Source organism: Pogona vitticeps, chromosome 15 (genome assembly GCF_051106095.1).
Source record: "Pogona vitticeps strain Pit_001003342236 chromosome 15, PviZW2.1, whole genome shotgun sequence".
In the NCBI taxonomy this organism is placed as follows: Eukaryota; Metazoa; Chordata; class Lepidosauria; order Squamata; family Agamidae; genus Pogona; species Pogona vitticeps.
The window spans coordinates 7582238-7602645 of record NC_135797.1 but is presented as its reverse complement, the minus strand read 5'-3'; the positions used below and the strand labels follow the sequence as shown (position 1 = coordinate 7602645).

Sequence of the window (20408 nt, the reverse complement as noted above, 5' to 3'; positions counted from 1 at the left end):
CTGCAGCAGTAAGTAAAAACAGCTTTAAAATACAGTCTGTAAAATGCCCAGTGATATGATGATGTCAGGACTGACCATAAAGAAGCTGAATGGGGAGAATTACTCCACATGGCAGCAGAAAGTCCAGCTACTTCTCCAAAAAGAGTCATTATGGGACATAGTTGAAAATCCACCAGCTGTGTTAAATGAAAGAAAAAAGCTACAGAATAGCAAAGCACTTGCAATAATCGGCTTGACTCTAGAAGACTGTCTCCTAATCCATCTTAGAGGACTAACTTCAGCGAAGCAGGTGTGGGAGGATCTAAGGGGATTCTTTGTAAGAGTCAGCATTGGGAGTCAAATACAGCTAGCAAGGAAATTATTCTGTACCAGATTACAAACTGGTGAGAGCATGTTACAACATTTAGAGCAAATGGAAAACAATGCTCATGGATTTAAGAGAAAAGAATATAGTATTTACAGAGCTACAAGAAGCTTTCATAATTCTCTCTTCATTGGACCACACATATGACCAATTTGTGTCCAATTTAGAGGTTCTATCCTCAAGCGGAACTGACTATTTTGAATGTTACTAGTAGGCTTTTGGAGGAGGAACAGAAAAGGAAAGATAATATGCAACTCCGTGACACTAAACCCTCTAATCAGCATAAATTACAAAGAAACAATCCGAGTGAACTTGGGGGGGGGAGGGGAGGTCACAGCTGCAATTAGGTGATGTTTTGCCTGTGGTTCCAGACAACACTATATAAGAAATTGCAAATCTAAAAAGGAGAAAGAAAACAGCCACGACAAGACAACGAATCACATCTAACAGAGACTATTTACAACTCTAAAGACCACAATGAGGAATGGATTATTGACTCGGGTGCCACAGCTAATATGTGCAAAAATAAGAAGCTGATCTACGATTTCCAAGCTGTATTTAACCAACAGGTATTTTTGGCCGATGCTGTGAGTGCCAAAATAATGGGTAAAGGTAAAGTGAAACTACCATGTCTAATACAACCAATTAATGTGATATGTGTACCTAAGCTAAAGCATAATTTAATATCAGTCAGCTCATTAGCAAAAGAAGATTTTACAAGCACATTTTATAAGAACAAATGTGTAATTAAAGGAGAAAATCATCAAATGCTAACTTGTTACATAAGAAACAATGTATACAGGTTAAGCAATGTGAATGTAAATAATGTTTATGAAAATGTATGTCCCCATAAGGATTGTATTCACTTATGGCATTTAAGGCTAAGTCATGGTTTAGATTATTGAAGCTAGAATGTAATTTCTGCATGGGATATGTAGTAGTGAACAATGTAAAATGGATTCCATATTGGTTCTCTGTATAAATGATTTCTGCATGCTGACAGTGTGTTTTTGCAGAGGGATGTGGGAATGTTCTCTTGTAGGCCTGAGGAGGACATTCCTAGATAAGAAGACTGGTCATTTGTTATGGCGGAGTGCAGACGGATCTAGGAAAGCAACACCTGTTTCCCATGAGAAGAGAAGAGAGAAGAGAAGGAGGGTCTGTTTACCTGACTTCATGCTGTGATTGGATGAAAGCGTGAGAGACGGAGAAGGAGGGGGTGTTACATACAGCTATGGCCTCACCTGTCCGTCACTGCTAAAGCTGTGAGTCATCTACCAATGGTGTGACGGAGGGTGGGACATAAGGGGTGGAGCTGTTATATAAATGGGAGTGAATGTGTTTGAGAGATTTTAGATAGGGACTGATAGGGCTTGGATAGGGTTTAGAGAGGAGTTAGGAGATCTGTGATATATTGTGAGAGTCTGTGTATGCTAGTGCCTTTATTATAATGATTGAATTATTATTTAATTATAAGTGATTTACCATTCCTTTTATTTGTACCCAATAAACTTGAGTTTTTATTTTGAATCCTATTTTGGCCTGAAGCTACTTATTTGAGGGAATGGTTGGTGGCAGTGGAAAAGAAGAGTGAAGTAGAGTGACGTAACGACCCCCCTTTGTGAGGTAGAGGGAGGCCGTTACAGGGGGTTTCCAGCTAAGCTTGAAAAAGGAACTCTTACTATGGACAAAAGCCTTTTTCCTGATTTCTCATTTTTGGCGCTTGTTGGACTACAGTTTGCTAGGTCTTGTTGCCTGCTGTGCAGTGCAGGTAACAGACTGATAGAGATGTAGGGGATTAGGTAGAAAAGGGGGGCTTTAAGCCTTTTGCCCACTCTAATAGAGCTTTTTAGTGATTTTTCTAGGATTTTTAGTGTTTTTGTATTTAAAGAGAATTATTGCTTCATTTATACTTTGTATCATTCCTTGAAAATGATAACATGCTGGCTAATGCATTAAACTGACTTTCTTTTGTGAATTTCTATATTTTTCTTAATAAATTAATAATTATAAAAATCAATTGGTCTCTTGAACAGTGGAGCTGTCTTAGCATTGTTACATACAGCACTGATGTTACCTGTCTGTCATGGGTTTGGAGGGAAAGTTCCATCCTATGGGGAGTGGAAGGCGGGACATCAGGAGGAGGGGCTGTACTGTATATATATGTGAAGCCTGTGTGGTGAAGTTAGGAGACGCTGGGATGTGACGAAGCAGCAGCTGGGAAGAAGAAGCTGGTGTGGGAGTCTGTGTGTCAGACAGGGTACTACTGTGTGTCAGAGTACCAACCTGATAGGTTCAGGTGTCTGTTGGTTAGCCAGAACTGATAGGTTCAGGGTCTGTGCTTCAAGTTAAGGGTTCTGTGTGAACCAAGCTGTATGCATGTATGAATGAGAATAAGCCACGTTACTTTATCTTATTCACCTGATCATTTTATTTTCCCTGTGTGTTGTTTTAAATAAACCTTATTCTTTTATTTGTTGAAAATCCATCCCTGGTCTGTGTGACTTCTTATAGGGAATGGTTGGTGGCAGCTTAGTGAAAGTGTGGCAGATCCCAGTAGGTCTGGGTTTGTCACATTGATTGGTGTCCAGCGTGTGGGATACGACTGGTCCAGTTGTCCAGCGGTCCAGCAAAGCCTTGGCAAGTGTGCCCAGAGCAAGGGGGGTCTAGTCAGGGACAATCTGAGGCGCGTAGGTAATCTTCTAGGTGTACCTCACGGGGAGGTGCGCTAGTGGAAGAACGTGCCAACTGGGGAGACTAGATTAGGGTGCTCTGAGGCAGCCTGGTTTTGGCGGGAAAAAAGCTGAGGCAAAATTGTAAAGTAGAAGTGAGCTAGCTTGTCTGCTGAGAGGCCCAGCAGAGGGGGGTAGACTCTAGCTCGCAACTGTTGCAAGTAGTGCTGAAGGACAGCAGCAATCTATAGGGAAAGCTGCTTCTGAGGCAAAAGAAAAAAAAAGTGGTCGTTTTATTTTGAGGCTTGACTTTTTAAAGCAGCTTGTTCTGAGGGGGATTATGCCCTTGACTCGAAGCCAAGTGGCAGAAATGGGTGAAGTGAAAGACCCCCAGGTTGACCAAGGTTCTGAGGATGAATTTGGCTCAGTGCAAGGTGACAGCACAGGAGAGCAGAACCCAGAACTCAGAAAATTGCTCATAGCCCAACAGCATGAACTGAGGGTGAGGGAAATGGAGGAAAGATTAGAGAGAGAGAGAATGGAAAAGGAAGAAAGATTAGAGAGACAGAGAATGGAAATGGAGAGGGAGAGAGAGAAAATTGCTCTGGAAAAAGAAAGAATGGCGTTTGAATTAAGAAAACTGGAACTGATGAACCAGAACAATAATAACAATAGGGATTCTGAGGGAGGCCAATTGTCTAAGGCTGACCTGAAGAAATTCCCTGTGTACCACAAGGGAGATTGTCCTGAGGTGTTCTTTTCCTTAGTGGAAAGAGCGTTTGTGGACTTCTCAGTGAGGGAAACTGAGAAGATGACCATCATGCGATCTTTAATCAGTGGTAGCCTGGCTGAGGTTTATTCAGAGATGCCTGAGGAACTGATGAGAGATTTTGCAGAGTTTAAAAAACTGGTGTTTGCAAGACATGGGATAAATGCGGAACAGCTGAGGCAAAGATTCAGGTCCCTCACAAAGAAACCAGAGCAGACTTTTACCCAAGTGGGGGCCCAATTGGTGAGGCTGCTAGAGAAATGGCTATCTCAGGAGGGGACAGAGACCTTTCAGCAGCTTAAAGATTTGATAGCACTGGAACAGTTCTATTCATTCCTGCATGGGGAATTGAAATTCCAGGTGAGGGAAAGGAAACCAAAATCTGTGGCAGAAGCCGCCGAGATTGCAGATTTTATTTACCAGATAAGAAAGCCCTTGGGTGAGGAGAAATCTGTAGGGAAACCTAAAGAAACCTACAGCAAGTACTCTCAGGGACCAGGGAGAAGCCAGCAAGGGGGAGGGGCCCATGGTGAAGGGAAGCCCTCAGACATGAAACCAAGACCTCAGATTTTGGAGGGAAAACCAAAACAAGATGAGAAAGACTCAAAATACACCAGAAAATGTTATTTCTGTCAGGGAAAGGGCCATCTAATCTCAGAGTGTGAGAAATTAAAGCAGCTAAAAGGAATTGTGCCTCAGGATTCGAGTGGAACCAAGCCAAAAGCTGTGTTCTGTGTCCAGAAAGAGCAAGGCTCATTGCCACTGAGGGAGCCTGTTGCCATGGTTACTCAATCTGGAACAGTGACATCTGCTGATCAGGCTGAGGAAAATGGTCCTCTTGTAGAGGTCAGGCGCTGCTTGCTCGTGAGAACAGATTCTCAGTTGTTTGAGACAGCAGGGGTGGACGTAGGAATACTTGACCGTCAGTATCGGGGGCTGCGGGACACTTGTTCCCAGGTGACCCTGTGCCATCCAGATATTATTCCTAGGGAGTATGTGATCCCAAATGAGAGCATGAAGGTGGCAGGGATTGAGGGGCAGGTGATCTCTCTGCCAGTCGCGGAGGTACCTGTGAACTTTCAAGGCTGGAGGGGAGTTTGGCGGCTAGCGATTTCATCGACTCTGCCAGCAGCCGTGCTCGTGGGAAATGACCTGGCTGAACATGTGAAACGGGTGCTAGTGATTACACGTTCACAAGCCACCACGGGGACAGTTCAGGGGGGTAATGATGAGCCAGAGACGGAAGCAGGTGGGGGAAGTTCAGAAGCTGTGGTGGAAACCTTAACCACAGACAGCAGATTTGGACAAGAGCAAAAGGCAGACGCCACTCTCCAAAAGTGTTTTGAACAGGTGACTGACGCCCAGCTAACACCTGAAACCCCAGTGAGATTTCTGGAGAAAAAGGGGATTTTATATAGAGAGACCCTGAGGAATATCTCAAAAGGGGGAGATGGGATCAGGAGTCAGCTAGTGGTACCTGAAAAGTATCGCCCCATGATCTTACAAAGGGGGCACTCTGACATGTTTGCTGCACACTTAGGGGTGAACAAAACACAGCAGAGAATCACACAGAATTTTTACTGGCCTGACATAGGGAAGCAGATCAGGGAGTTCTGGAAACAATGTGATGTGTGTCAAAGGCAGGGGAATAGCCGTGACAGGACCAAAGCAAAGTTGTGCCCTTTGCCTGTGATTGACACTCCGTTCAAATGCATAGGGGTGGATATTGTGGGACCTTTGCCCAAGGCCACAAAGAGGGGGAACAGGTTCATTCTCACCATTGTGGACCATGCCACGAGGTACCCTGAAGCCATACCCTTGACTAACATTGAAACTAACACAGTGGCAGATGCCTTGGTGGGGTATATGTCCAGGATGGGATTTGCCTCAGAAATAATCACAGATTTGGGCGCATCGTTCACATCAAAGCTCATGAAACGCTTATGGCAAATCTGTGGAATTAAGCACAAGGAAACCACTGCCTATCATCCTGAAAGTAATGGGTTAACTGAGAAGTTCAATGGGACTCTAATACGCATGATTAGGGCTTACTTGGCAGAGAATCCAAACAATTGGGACCAGAAGCTGCAATCCCTTTTGTTTGCTTATCGATCAGTGCCACAAGCCAGTACCGGGTTCAGTCCATTTGAACTTTTATTTGGGAGGAGGGTGAAAGGGCCCCTTGATTTGATCAAACAAAATTGGGAGCAGATCACCCAGGATGACCCACAAGACGTTGTGACATACATAGACACCTTGATGAATGACCTATAGAGAAATCTAGAGCTGGCAGCAGAAAACCTGCAAGCTCAGAAGGTCAGACAGAAAACATGGTATGACCACAAAGCTAGAGAGAGGCACTTTGACCCAGGGGAGGAAGTGCTTTGGCTTAGGCCCTGCAGAGAGAATAAACTGCAGCTCAAATGGGCAGGACCATATAGGGTCATTTCCAAAATGTCAGACCTGAACTACCTTATAGAGCAGGAGGAGAACCAAGCAAGGAGGGTGGTTCATGTGAATGCCCTAAAACCCTACTACAGAGGGGAACAGAGGGTTTTATTTGCGATAAAAGCAGCTGAGAGTGAGGAAGCTGAATTACCCTTCTGGGAGGGTAGAGGGGAAGTAAAATACAACCCAGAGGAGGTAAAGATCAGTCCTGCACTCACCCAAGACCAGCAGCAAGAATTAAAAATGCTGCTCACTAAATATCAACAGGTGTTTTCCAACAAGCCGGGGATAGTGAAGGGAGTGATGCATCGGATCCACACAGGGGATGCACCCCCGCAGGCAATATCCCCATACCGAGTAACGGGACCCTATAGGGACAAGGTGCGGAAGGAGCTGGACGAGATGCTTAGGGAGAACATAATCGTCCCCTCTTCTAGTCCTTGGTCCTCTCCGATAGTCCTTGTGGACAAGCCTGATGGGAGCATTAGGTTTTGTGTTGATTACAGGAAATTAAACCGTGTAACCACTCCTGATGCCTACCCAATGCCCAGGCTAGACAACCTGATTGAAACCATAGGGGGTTGTCGGTTCATCTCATCATTGGACCTGGTAAAGGGATATTGGCAATTAAGAATTGATCCCAGGGATCAAGAAAAGACTGCCTTTTGCAGCCCTTTTGGTCTCTATGAGTTTCGAGTCCTGAGCTTTGGTCTCAGAAATGCACCAGCCACATTCCAAAGGCTGATGGACCAGACCTTGGCAGGGCTCAGTGACTTTACAGTGGCCTACATTGACGACATAGGGATCTTCAGTAATACCTGGGAAGATCACCTGATACACCTGGAATTAGTGCTGCAGAGGTTAAGTGCAGCAGGGCTAACAGTAAAGGCCAGCAAGTGTCAGCTGGGTAGCCCAGAAATAAAATACTTGGGTCACATGGTAGGGGGAGGAGTGATAAAACCCCTGGAGGCCAAAATAGAAGCTGTTCGTGATTGGCCTAGACCCAACACCAAGAAAAAAGTCAAGTCATTTCTTGGGTTGGTGGGCTACTACAGAAAGTTCATCCCGAGGTTTAGCGAGATTGCGGCTCCGCTGACCGATCTGACGAGGAAGAAGACTGATGACCGCATCCCGTGGACCAGTGACTGTGAGGAGGCGTTCCAGAGGTTGAAGCAGGCGCTCATCAACTATCCAGTGCTGCGTGCTCCAGACTTCGACCGGGAGTTCATCATCTACACCGATGCGTCTAACAGCGGGGTAGGAGCAGTTCTGTGCCAGGAGGATGAGAATGGTGACCAGCATCCAGTGTCCTACCTGAGTAGGAAACTCCAAAAAGGTGAGAGACATTTGGCAACTGTGGAGAAGGAGTGTCTGGCAATAGTCTACGCGATCCAGAAGGCCAAGCCTTACATCTGGGGAAGACATTTTGTTCTGTGCACTGACCATTCACCACTGCAATGGTTAAAGACAATGAAAACCCACAATAGCAAACTTATGAGGTGGGCTTTAAACCTACAGGACTATGACTTTGAAGTGAAGGTGGTCAGAGGGTCAGTGAACTGTGTTGCTGACGCCTTGTCAAGAAGACCTGAAGAATGAAGACGGCGAAAGAACATGGACTATGTATATATATTGATGACAAAAAGTTAAATGTACCTGTTTTTTCTGAATTTGGTTTGTATGAATAAAGGTAACTTGATGTAATGTATATGGTAAATGTTTAAATGCCTAATTGATATGGTTAACTTAGAATGTAAGTATAAGTAAGTATGATATTGTATGTATAAATGGTTTTGTATGTTTTGGATTCAAGTTGTTTTTTGGTGAAAAGCACCTTAGCTTTCCCCCTACAAAACAACTTATAAAGAGGGGAGGTGTTACATACAGCACTGATGTTACCTGTCTGTCATGGGTTTGGAGGGAAAGTTCCATCCTATGGGGAGTGGAAGGCGGGACATCAGGAGGAGGGGCTGTACTGTATATATATGTGAAGCCTGTGTGGTGAAGTTAGGAGACGCTGGGATGTGACGAAGCAGCAGCTGGGAAGAAGAAGCTGGTGTGGGAGTCTGTGTGTCAGACAGGGTACTACTGTGTGTCAGAGTACCAACCTGATAGGTTCAGGTGTCTGTTGGTTAGCCAGAACTGATAGGTTCAGGGTCTGTGCTTCAAGTTAAGGGTTCTGTGTGAACCAAGCTGTATGCATGTATGAATGAGAATAAGCCACGTTACTTTATCTTATTCACCTGATCATTTTATTTTCCCTGTGTGTTGTTTTAAATAAACCTTATTCTTTTATTTGTTGAAAATCCATCCCTGGTCTGTGTGACTTCTTATAGGGAATGGTTGGTGGCAGCTTAGTGAAAGTGTGGCAGATCCCAGTAGGTCTGGGTTTGTCACAAGCATTACCCTAAGGGAGAATTATAGGGCCACATTTTGCTACTGAGTCCTACCCAGACTGAGCTAAGTATGTCTACTGACTATAAAGCTTATGTGTCTTTCTTTTTTGGAATTTTCAAAGGTTGCAGAAGTATATTTTTAGGGCAGACTTGTACGCAGAAGTGTTGGGGCAGCCTTTGGCTGAAGTTTCCAGGACTTGACTTGGCCTAATGAGGGAACACAAGCTTCTAATTACTCTCTGTCCGACCGGTCAAGCATCCTCTAGGGGAGCTGATCACTGACAATGTTAAGTACAAAACATTGTGTAAAACGATAGAAAATTCAATTGGTGTACATTTAAAAATAAGTGACAAGTATATAAATTGCCAAGCTTGTCAAATAGCCAAAAGTAAATGTACTCCAACTAATAAATACAGTAATATACAAGTAGAGAATATTTTAGATCTAGTATCTATGGATTTAATTGGTCCAAAACAAGCATCCTTATGAGGAGCAAAATACATTCTATCTATATAGGACCAGAAATCTAGGTTTGGTTTCTGTTATTTAACGAAAGATATGAGCTCAACCCATATAGAATTTGAAAAATGGTTGAGATTTGTTGAAATAAAAACAGGAAAGTTAAACAAATTCAGACTGACAATAGAACAGAATTTACTCATGCAAAGTTCCAGTCAATGCTGAATAAACATGGTATTATACGAAGAAAGACAGCACCATATACCCCAAGCCAAAATGCCTTTATTGAAAGGAGAGGCCAAACTCTACAAATTATGCCTGAGGCAATGATAAAAGGTAGTAAATTATCTGATAAATTTTTGGAAAAAGCTGTTCTTTGCGCAAAATTTTATTTAAATATACTTTGACATACTGGAATAAACAACATTCTCTACACAATCTGGACTGGGAGAAAGCCAAATTTAAAATTCTTGCATGTATTTGGATCACCAGCATGGGTGCATATCCCTAAAGAAAATAGAAAGAAAGGTGACAGGAAGGCTAGACTAATGTATTTCTTAGGATACCAACAGAATAAGAAAGCATTTAGATTTGGTTTACCTAATAAAAACAAAGTAATAATAAGTAGCAGTGCATCTTTTAATGAGCATGCTTACTGGGATAAGATTAGTTTGCCACCTGAACCTATCATCCACATGCCAGACATACAAGAGAATAAGGAAAACGATGAAGATGAAAATTTACAGCCAGAAAAAGAGATTAAGAAAGAGAGAGAACCTGTTGAAATCCCTTCTGTTTCAGAGGAAAGGGAAACTCATGAGGAAGAGAGGGTAATACCAAGGAGATCTCCCAGAGAACATAGACCACCAGATAGATTTGAACCCAGTGCATATTGTTGTTGTTGTTGTTGTTGTTGTTGTTGTTAATTTGATTTATATCCCGCTCATCTGATCAGATTGACCACTCTGAGCGGCTTCCATAAAAAATATACAATAAAGCATAAAAATTATTACAAGTAAACAACACCACATATAATAAAACAAATAGATAGAAAGAGAAAGGAAATTAAGTGTTGACAGGAGGGAAGGCCTGAACATATAACCATGTTTTTAGCTGGTTCTTAAATGTGCCCAGCGTAGGGGCTGCATGAATCGCTGGAGGAAAGTTGTTCCAGAGGTGAGGAGCCACCGCCGAGAAGGCCCGATTTCGTGTTCGCTCCTTCCGGGCCTCCCTCGGCGTTAGGCTCCCCAGCCTCACCTCCTGGCTCATGCGGGTGATCCGGGTAGATCTAGGTGGGAGCAGGCGTTCCACCAAATATCGAGGTCCTAAACCGTTTAGGGCCTTGTATGTAAGCATTAACACTTTGAAGTCGACGCGGAAACGGATGGGCAGCCAGTGCAGCTTGGCCAGAATAGGAGAGATGTGTTGGGATTTCCTCACTCCTGTAAGGAGCCTGGCTGCCGCATTCTGCACCATCTGAAGTTTCCGTGTCAGCCTCAAAGGCAGACCCACGTAGAGCGCATTACAGTGATCTAATCTTGAGATTATGAGCGCATGCACCAAGGTAGTGAGCGGTCCCGTGTCGAGATAGGGTCGCAGCCGGGCAATCCGCCAAAGATGGAAAAATGCGGTGCAGACTACCGATGCCACCTGGGTTTCCATGGTGAGCGTCGGGTCCAAATATATGCCCAGGCTGCGGACTCCACTCTTCGCGGCCAAGGTGCCCCCCCCAAACATGAGAGAGTCACCCAAGCCACCTACCACGGGGGCACCCACCCTCAGAACTTCCGTCTTGTCCGGGTTCAGCCTCAACCCATTCTCCTGCATCCATTGCAGTACGGCCCCCAGGCAGCGCTGAAGGGAAAGGACAGCATCACCTGCAATTGGTGAAAAGGAGATGTAGAGCTGGGTGTCATCGGCATATTGATGACACGAATCCCCACATCCCCTAATGACCCCGCCCAGCGGCCTCATATAGATGTTAAACAGCATTGGGGAGATGATCGACCCCTGTGGAACCCCACAGTTGAGATTCCACGGGGCCGAGATGCTCTCCCCAAGCTGTACTCTCTGGGGATGGTCCCCCAAGAAGGAACGCAGCCAGGCCAGAGCCAGGCCGCCTATTCCCAACTTGGAGAGACTCCCCAGGAGGATACCGTGGTCGACGGTATCGAAGGCCGCTGAGATGTTGAGGAGGACCAGCAGGGAGATTTTGCCCCTGTCGGCCTCCCTCAACAGGTCATCATACAGGGCGACCAATGCCGTCTCAGTACCGTGGCGCGGCCTGAAGCCCGACTGAAATGGATCCAGGGCATCTGTTTCATCCAGGTGAGCCTGGAGCTGATCTCCCCGCAGGATGGAGGGAGCCAAATTATGTGAAGAGCAGTATTGAGATTTTGGAGAAAGCCAAAATGGCTCCCGAATCTTCTGAAGGTGCCCTGCTCTAATCTCTCTGGTTCTCAGCATGTGGATCACCCAAGAAAGCTTCACTCACATTAAAAGGAGTGACTGTTTCAAGGAGATTGAAAATCTAAAAAAAAAAAAAAAAGTGTGATGCTAGATATACTGGACCTACTCAAATGTGAATCCTGTTGTGTTCAGTGGGGTTTAGTCCTAAGTAAACATGCATAGGACTGGAATCTAAGAGTGTTTAGCTAAGGAGTTGTGAATAGGTGGGCAATATGAAACAAGACAAAAAGAAAAACAATTCTTACCGTATAAGAATAAGTGAAAGGTAGACCGTTACTGTATAAAAGAAAGTGTGGACATCGATAGAAGGATAGGTCTTCTGTCCAATCATAATTCCCATTATTAAAAAAACCAAAAACTGTGCCACAAAGGTCAAGAATGACAATAATCTGTTTAAGAAAAAGCACATGTTAAATCATGACACTTGGGGAAGTGTTATACAGTAATTACTTATCACATGAAACATTAACGTATCTAGAGCATCTTCCACCTCTTGCCCATCTGCTGCAAAGATTTCTATTAGTAAAGGTTGTTCAATGATGCAATTGGGATTATATTTTGAACAAATTGAAGAGGTAGACCATCCCCATTTAATAAAACAAACCCAACCCTGATATTCAGAGGCACATTGCCTTCAAAACTAGAGGTAACTAGTATTTATGGTCTCTAATCTGTACTTGAGTGGATTTCATCCAGGTTCTTCTTCATTTATGGTTTTTTTTCTTTTCCTTTTCCTTTTTCTTAATATAACAATATATAACAAAAACATAAATGACAAATAAAATCATAATTCAAATATACAGTGTAACTCATCACCTTCAGGAATATAAATTAATATTATATAAATTTATATTATATAAAATTCTCATCAGTAGGTTTCATCTGAGTTTATATCATGTGCCCCACCTCTTTCCAAAAATATAATGCTTTTAGTGTTGGGGTATAACCTCTATGTTTTTTACGTACTCTCCATTTATGTTTAAACTGCACATATTCTGTCATGTCAGTTAGGGCTGGACTCAATGAACTGTGAATGCTCATTCTTACATTCCTGCCCCACTGGTTCAGTTGTGGATTCACTATTTGGTGAACATTCTACTGTCTTTTATAGGAACTGGGCATCTCAAGTGATAATTTGGCATTTGTAGATTAGAAAGGAAAAATGAAAAAGAAAGAAAGAAAGAAAGAAAGAAAGAAAGAAAGAAAGAAAGAAAGAATCAAAGAATGAATGAATCAAAGAATGAATGAATCAAAGAATGAATGAATCAAAGAATGAAAGAAAGAAAGAATGAATGAATCAAAGAATGAATGAATCAAAGAATCAAAGAAGGAAAGAAAGAAAGAAAGAAAGAAAGAAAGAAAGAAAGAAAGAAAGAAAGAAAGAAAGAAAGAAAGAAAGAAAGAAAGAAAGAAAGAAAGAATGAATGAATGAATGAATGAATGAATAGTAGGGAAGAAACAACATATAGGGCAAAATCCTGTTAGCAGAAATTCATGCTCTGTTAGCAGAACTTTGTGCCGCCCTAATCTGGATTCGGAACTGGAAGCCTCCTTATCTCACTCCTTTTGAATTAAGAGGCTCCCTGGGGCTCCCTTTTGCCCTCGGGAACCGTTTGAGACCCTCAGGCTGGGGAGGGGAAGCCTTTCAGAGTAAAACCAATTCTGCCAGATCCCTGCCAGCTATCGTAGTCCTGCCAGTGGCAATCGAGAAGCATGTGGTTTGTTTAACTCTGAAAGGCTTCCCTGCAGTCTGGGGCGCCCAAAGGCACTGCAGAGCTAAAGCAGTCTCAGGCACTGACCACAGATCGCCCCCTTTCACGCCGCGAGATTGGCAAATTATCTGATAACATCTTTTTCTTCTGTGCCTCTAATAAACTATTCAATTACAACTATATCAAGTTGTAAGTGTACTTCTTACATTTACAAAATGCAAAAATAGTATTCAGTGTTTCTAGTGACCGCTTAATGCTATTTAAAGGCTTTTAGTGCTTCAGTGGGACGTGGTGGCGCTGTGGGCTAAACCGCAGAGGCCTGTGCTGCAGGGCCAGAAGACCAAGCAGTCGTAAGATCGAATCCACGTGACGGAGTGAGCTCCCATCGCTTGTCCCAGCTCCCGCCAACCTAGCGGTTCGAAAGCATGCAAATGCGAGTAGATAAATAGGGACCACTTCGGTGGGAAGGTAACAGCGTTCCGTGTCTAAGTCGCACTGGCCATGTGACCACGGAAAGATTGTCTTCGGACAAACGCTGGCTCTATGGCTTGGAAATGGGGATGAGCACCGCCCCCTAGAGTCGAACACGACTGGAGAAAAATTGTCAAGGGGAACCTTTATCTTTACCTTTAGTGCTTCAGTACTATGCATCTTTTACTTTATAAGAGTTTGATTTACAATTGAAATTCTATAAACTGATAATCTATATCACAATGTACTGAAAATAGCTTTCAGCCTCAGCAACCACTTCAAATTCTTTGTATTCAAGTTCCTTAAATGACATGTGGAAGGGCAAGTATTTACAAAACTATTCAAAACTATTCAAGTAGAAATATAGTAAATATACTACTTACTTAGCAAGGAGCACATCCATTCCTGGACTAAAGTTTACCGCATCCAGGCAAAGACCTAATGCACAAACAGCAATAATGCCAGACATCCCAAAGCATTCAGCTGGAGACAGAAGAAAGGACCAAAGATTATTATCACTACTGCAGTTCGATTCATCCTCAGACACGTCTCTTTTAAAAGTTAAGCCTTAGTCATTGCATTTGGTAGGAATTAACATGGTCGGCTTACCCAAGATGAAACTTGTGTATGCCACTGACAGACTCAAAATTGCTCTAGGGATCTCATCATTGAAAACGGTGGTGAACAAGTAAGTTATTATTTTCGAACTTAAAAATCCCAACGCCGCACTTCCAAAAATTTGAACAATCAGTTGAAAAAACATCGCTTGAACTGTGAAAGGAAACAAAATTCAGTCATTTGCTATTTGCATTACACTATTTTAATTTTCAAAGAATTATAAGTACTGTTTTATAGTTAATTGTACTTCAAGACTCTTATGCACCAAACAACTGGCCTGTGTTAACTCATGCTTTTTTATATCTTTTATAAGATGCTTTTAAATATCTATCTATCTATCTATCTATCTATCTATCTATCTATCTATCTATCTATCTATCTATCTATCTATCTATCTATCTATCTATCTATCTATCTATCTATCTATCTATCTATCTATCTATCTATCTATCTATCATCTATCTATCTATCTATCTATCTATCTATCTATCTATCTATCTATCTATCTATCTATCTATCGATATGTATATATGTATATATGTATATATGTATATATGTATAAAGCATGATTTAAGATTTAAACAAACCAAATGCTTTATCAAAAGCATGAGTTAACACAGGACAATTATATATGTATTTAAAGGCGTCTTTTAATCCCTTTTAAATCATTAGGACACACAAAGACCATTGGCTGAAGGGATTAGATTAAATATAAACCTTTTCAGCTAACCTCAGAAATCTCCTACCAGAATAAATCTGCCGGCAGAACTGCCCTGCTGGCTAAGATTTGCCCAGTGAAAGGGTCTGATCCAAATCTCTTGCAGCCCAGGAACACAGCCCCCAGGCTGTCAAAAGTTAGGCTAAGGCAAGAATGGCCCGAAAGAAAGAAGGGGGTGGACTGCCGCATCACTTCATCTGCTCTAGGGATGCTTATCTGGCCCTTGACCATCTAGTCTTGGGCTCTTAGACTTCACTCCTTCTCCACTCAATTCAGTGAAATGTTTTACGCTGACTTTAGTAGGAACACGAAAGCACCTTTTAAGCCCAGCCCAAAGCACGACTCATCCTCTATTTTTATCTGGGAGTACAATGACACTCATTGGGAGTTACCTCTGAGTAGAGAAACACAGGATTTTATCTATTATCTATTTTTGTGTATTTGTAATGTTTTTAATAATTTTATTGTTGCTCCAATTGTAAGCCGCCTAGAGTGGTCTAGTATGACCAGATAGGCGGGATAGAAATAAAATAAATAAATAAATAAATATCATTAATTCTGATCCAAACCAGTATCTTTCACAGAGGGCAATATGCAGAAAACTAAAAATTAAACATCGTTGTTAGTATAGAACATGCACGTGTAAGATAGTTTACTTCTGGCAGATTGCAGTCTTCTTTTGGGATTTAAAAAAAATCAAGCCTAAAACTAGAGTTCTATTGAACTCAATGGAGCCTACTGTACTTCTATGAGGATATGCATAGTACAGTATTTTTTTTTTCACGTGTTAGCAAAACCACAGAGTCACATTGATTTGTTCTGGAGATACTTATGGTACCCAATCACCAGCCTGAACTATTTTAAGTGGAAACGAAGGACACCCACTCTACTGGGTTTCTGATTAAAGCATAAACTTCCACAACGTCTCCAGGTTTGGAACGCTTCTACTCTGCGAACACTGGGGATGTCCAGATTGTGGCATGCACGTTGACAAATCAAAGACTCATACGTAGGAACTTCTCAGTGTTAGGGAAAAAAATTTCATTACATTATTTCTTCTGCCTTCTCACCTCCCTCCTTAATCTCCTTTATAACCTCCCTTCTAACATTTAACAATTAGAGTCACGACACAGCACAAATTGTATCTTTCTGCAAGAAAAAAATGACAGGAAGCAATAGACTTACATCTTTCCGGATTATTTTGGAACATTAGGTCGGAATAAAATGGATAAATAATTGTGCTGGCAGCATCATTTAACAAAGATTCACCTCTAATTAGGTTAATAAGTATGTTTGAAATACCTAAGAAATGAAAAAAGAAACATGTCTAATTTGATGCTTGACAAGTGGTTAGACAGTTTAAAGAAGTGTGAATTCCCACAATTTGAATCCAGCTGTATTTTTATCATGTATAACATCATAAACCAGAAAAAAAATGAAGAATAACATCCTGATTTAAAGATTCTTAAGTCTCCTTACACCTACTCTAAAGTTCCCACTGTCTAAAAATTAGATGATACAGTTAGAAGCAAGGCTGTTTTAACATGTAAAATGCATCTTTTTAACATTGAACAAACTTGTTTCAGATGCTTTCTACCGCCTTTGCTTGGTCAGAGAAGCACAGCCTTTGTTTGTAAGTCCGATGGTGGAGATGTGGAGCTTTGCGAGAACTGCATGTCTGGAAGAGGAAATCTGCAATATTAGGAAATGTACTCTTTTTTGAAAATAAATATGCAGTTTCGCTCTCATTATATCCTTCAGCTGATATAAACTCTGTGGGAAAATGTAGATATACTTTCCCTGCCACACGCAAACATTACGTCATGTAGAACTAACCCATTTTTAATTCAAAGAGCCTTTCAGTTTCACAGAACTGCGAAGCTCCGTCAAATGACAGGCAATTCTTCTCCCCAGTTATTTCCGAGGCAAAGAAGGTTTGATTCATTTCCTTCTCCTTGTTTACTTCACCGTCCTTCTCTTCCTCTCTCTCTCTTGTCAGCCTTCTGGCCTCCGTGGCCTCGGTTCTCCTCTTCTACGCCAAAGGTTTAAGCACCAGAGGTTCACCTGGGAGTCACCCCTCCACAGTCTCCGGCACCCCACCAGGACAGGAAAAGAATTCAGGGATGAAAAAACTTGCAGGTTTACTCTAATAAAGACACTGTCCACCTGCGGATACTGGATTTCATTTTGCTGTGCTTCAAAGTGTCTCCTTTCCTGCTGTGGGTGTGCTAAACCGATACCTCGAGGTTTGCTCTTTAAGTGGGGGTCGGAGCCAGAGACAACTGGAGCGCGCGAGGCATTCAAAACAGCTGTATTCCACCGGTGGAGATACAGCCGGTGCAAAGACCGGGATGCACACCAATAGGCTATTTCAGATGGTTTTTATACCCTTTTTAGACAGAAAGGCGGCAGATGGCAACTAACTCTACCAGTCCACACGTTACAGGTATTCCTCTCTTCCTCAATCAGCAGGCGACACTCGAATGGTCTCCTTGCAAGGCAGATCCGTCCTTTGTGGGCTTCAAGAAACAGAGGAAGTGTTTTCACAATAAATAGTGCAAGACCCTACCCTTGGGAAATGGCGTCCTGAGTAAGACCTCCGGTGATAACAACTCTGTGGCAAGCTTGGCGAGGTTAGCCGGCCTCTAGATAGGTCTGGCTAAGTGAGAGATTGTGCGGCAAGGCCAATGAAACTCAGAGAAATACCCTTCATTAAAGGAGCATTAAATATTAAAATGTCCCCAACCTTTCCCTTTCGGAACTGCTCTCGAAAATGCCACATTTAGCTGTAAAGGCCACAAGCGAACTTTTGTGAAAGAAAACGTTCTACTACTGAAGAGGGACTGCGCAAGAGATTCTGAAGTAAGTAAAAAAATAATCCATCCAGTTTTAACGGGTGATGTAGCCGTGCATCTAAAATGTAATCCTCAGCTTTGTTTACAAAAATCTGGTTATTTCTTTGCCCTTCTGTTGAATGCCTCCAGAGAAACCGACTTGTTTCACCTAAAGCTACTTGCAGAAACCAATTGCTTTGCTCTTTTGGTTGTTGTGGGTTTTTTGGGCTCTTTGGCCGTGTTCTGAAAGTTGTTCTTCCTGACGTTTCGCCAGTCTCTGTTGGACAGGGTTCCTACTCCAGTCCTCTGAAGATGCCGGCCACAGAGACTGGCGAAACGTCAGGAAGAACAACTTTCAGAACACGGCCAAAGAGCCCGAAAAACCCACAACAACCATTAGATCCCGGCCGTGAAAGCCTTCGCGAACACATTGCTATGATCTTTGTTTCTCCAGAGGAGAACCAGCATCTTGTCTTCTTCTCAGTGGGCTTTGCAACAGTCGTGTGCTATCTGCATGACTGACTCCTTCAAATCCATACTGTCTATCTTGAACCTGAGTTCAGTGAGAGACCTTAATGGCTTGAAACAGGTAAACTATTTTCCATCCTATTTTACTTTCTGGAATATTTTGCCACCTCTACTTTAAAAGAGTTCTGCAGAAAATTGTGGGCTTTCACATTTGTGAACTTCCAATTGTTAACGAACAAAAAAAATTGCTTACCTATAGATTTTGTCATTAATATTATCTTTTTTTCTTTGCCACCTATCAATAGCCCATCTCCACTTGTTAATAAAACCGACCTGATGAATTAAAATAGTTTCCCCAAAGTTCACGACACCAGTGTTTTTAAAATTGCAATTAATTCTACAATTGTAAACATTTTGTAAATTTGGAGCTCATTTTCCAGATTTTCCCATAATATTAAATTAATAGTTCAGTTGCAGGCATTTTAGGGAATCCATCTAAGATCTCAAAATCATTTAAAAGAATGATCAGCTTGTTGCAGATTGAAGAACAAATTGTGACTTTTTTTGGTCATAGAATAAATTTGCTTAATCTTCTGCTTGTGTATTCATCTCCTTTGTTCTCTTCCTCTTTTGTGATGAATGACAGGCAAGAGAAATTCTAGCCCTGATTTACAACACACTGCAGCTTCCTGGTTTTCTCCAAATATAAAAAACTGATTTTGACAGACCTCTGATCTTAACTTGTACAAGCTGTCAAAGTTTATTTTCCCAGTTTCTGGAAAAACATGGATCCATTCTTTAATGCAATATCCCAAGTACTTGACGAGGACACCCAAATACAGCCCTAAAATTAGGCATATTTTGCTCCTCTGTATTTCGAGAAGAATGCTGGTTTCAGGGCCAACTACACTACATTTCCCACAGAATAAAATCAAGGTTAGAGCTAGACCTCGACATTTGAGCTGCACTGCTCCCAGCTGTCCTTTCTGTGTTCCCGAAGGGTTTTCCCCACAAAAATTTAGAGCCAGTTCAGAAATGAGCAGAGTCACACACCCTGCGTAGGTGCGCTGACAGTCTGCTTCCCCATACGGGGAAAATATGCCTGAAAGCTAAGTAAGTATGAAATCTGATTTGATGAGTGACATTGTATTCATTTGATTGTTCTTTATAAAACCATCAGTTAGTTATTTGGAAACAACCACAACAGTTACTCCACATGGCTGGTTACAACTAGAGATGGGGGTTTTTGTATACGAATAGGAATCCCCCCACATACAGGTGGACATAATGAGGAGTGAACCCAATGGGGCTGGACGGTCCACTCACTGATCCGCAGCAGGCACTGGGGGGCCTTCCAATGACTCCGGAGATTGCGTATGGCGAGCCACTCTCCGATCCAGCAGAGAGGCTTGTCGTCCTGCCTCCTGCCAGGAGTGGCGAGCTGATTGCGATCTCCGGAGCCATGGGAAGGATCCACAGCATCCGCAGCAGGATCAGAACCATACGTGGACCAACCGGCCCCATGGGGCTGGACCCTCGTCATGTCCACCACCAGTGCGGGGGTATTCATGTTCGTATACAAATACCTCCATTTCTAGTTAAAACCAATATTGTACAGTTGGAGCAAATCGAAAATGAAGGCTCTTAATCTCTTGTGAAATCACTCCCGGCTGGTTCTGGGGGAAAGGAATGGACCTCCGTGGCACCTGCAGTGCTGCTCTTCATACTTGTGTCCCCAGGGATGCACCTCTCTTTAGAAAAGCAATTTCTCTTACTTACCAACATTTTTTACTGAAGCCACAGAGAGCAAAGGGTCTGTCGTGCTAAGAATAATGGCAAACAGCATGCTGTCATCCCAGGACCAGCTATGTGCGTTAATTTTATATGATAACAATGCTATGCAAGCAGAATTCATTAAAAATCCGAGAACAGCAAGAATAAACACCTGTAAATACAATACATATATATACAGTATTGGAATTAAAATGTACACAGATCATTTACAGTAT

General features: G+C 42.4%; 1 protein-coding gene across 4 annotated transcripts in view; it reads right to left on the bottom strand.

Moving 5' to 3' along the window:
- Nucleotides 1-20408, bottom strand: part of LOC140702812 (solute carrier family 9 member C1) — a 127306-nt gene that overhangs the window by 101441 nt on the left and 5457 nt on the right. For all 4 annotated transcript variants that reach the window (XM_078381969.1, XM_078381971.1, XM_078381972.1 and 1 more), the window contains exons 4-8: nt 20179-20344; nt 16283-16399; nt 14371-14532; nt 14145-14244; nt 11824-11967 (exon numbers count right to left, since the gene is read on the bottom strand). In XM_078381969.1, the coding sequence (XP_078238095.1) occupies nt 11824-11967; nt 14145-14244; nt 14371-14532; nt 16283-16399; nt 20179-20344 (689 nt within the window). The remainder of the gene's footprint in view (nt 1-11823; nt 11968-14144; nt 14245-14370; nt 14533-16282; nt 16400-20178; nt 20345-20408) is intronic.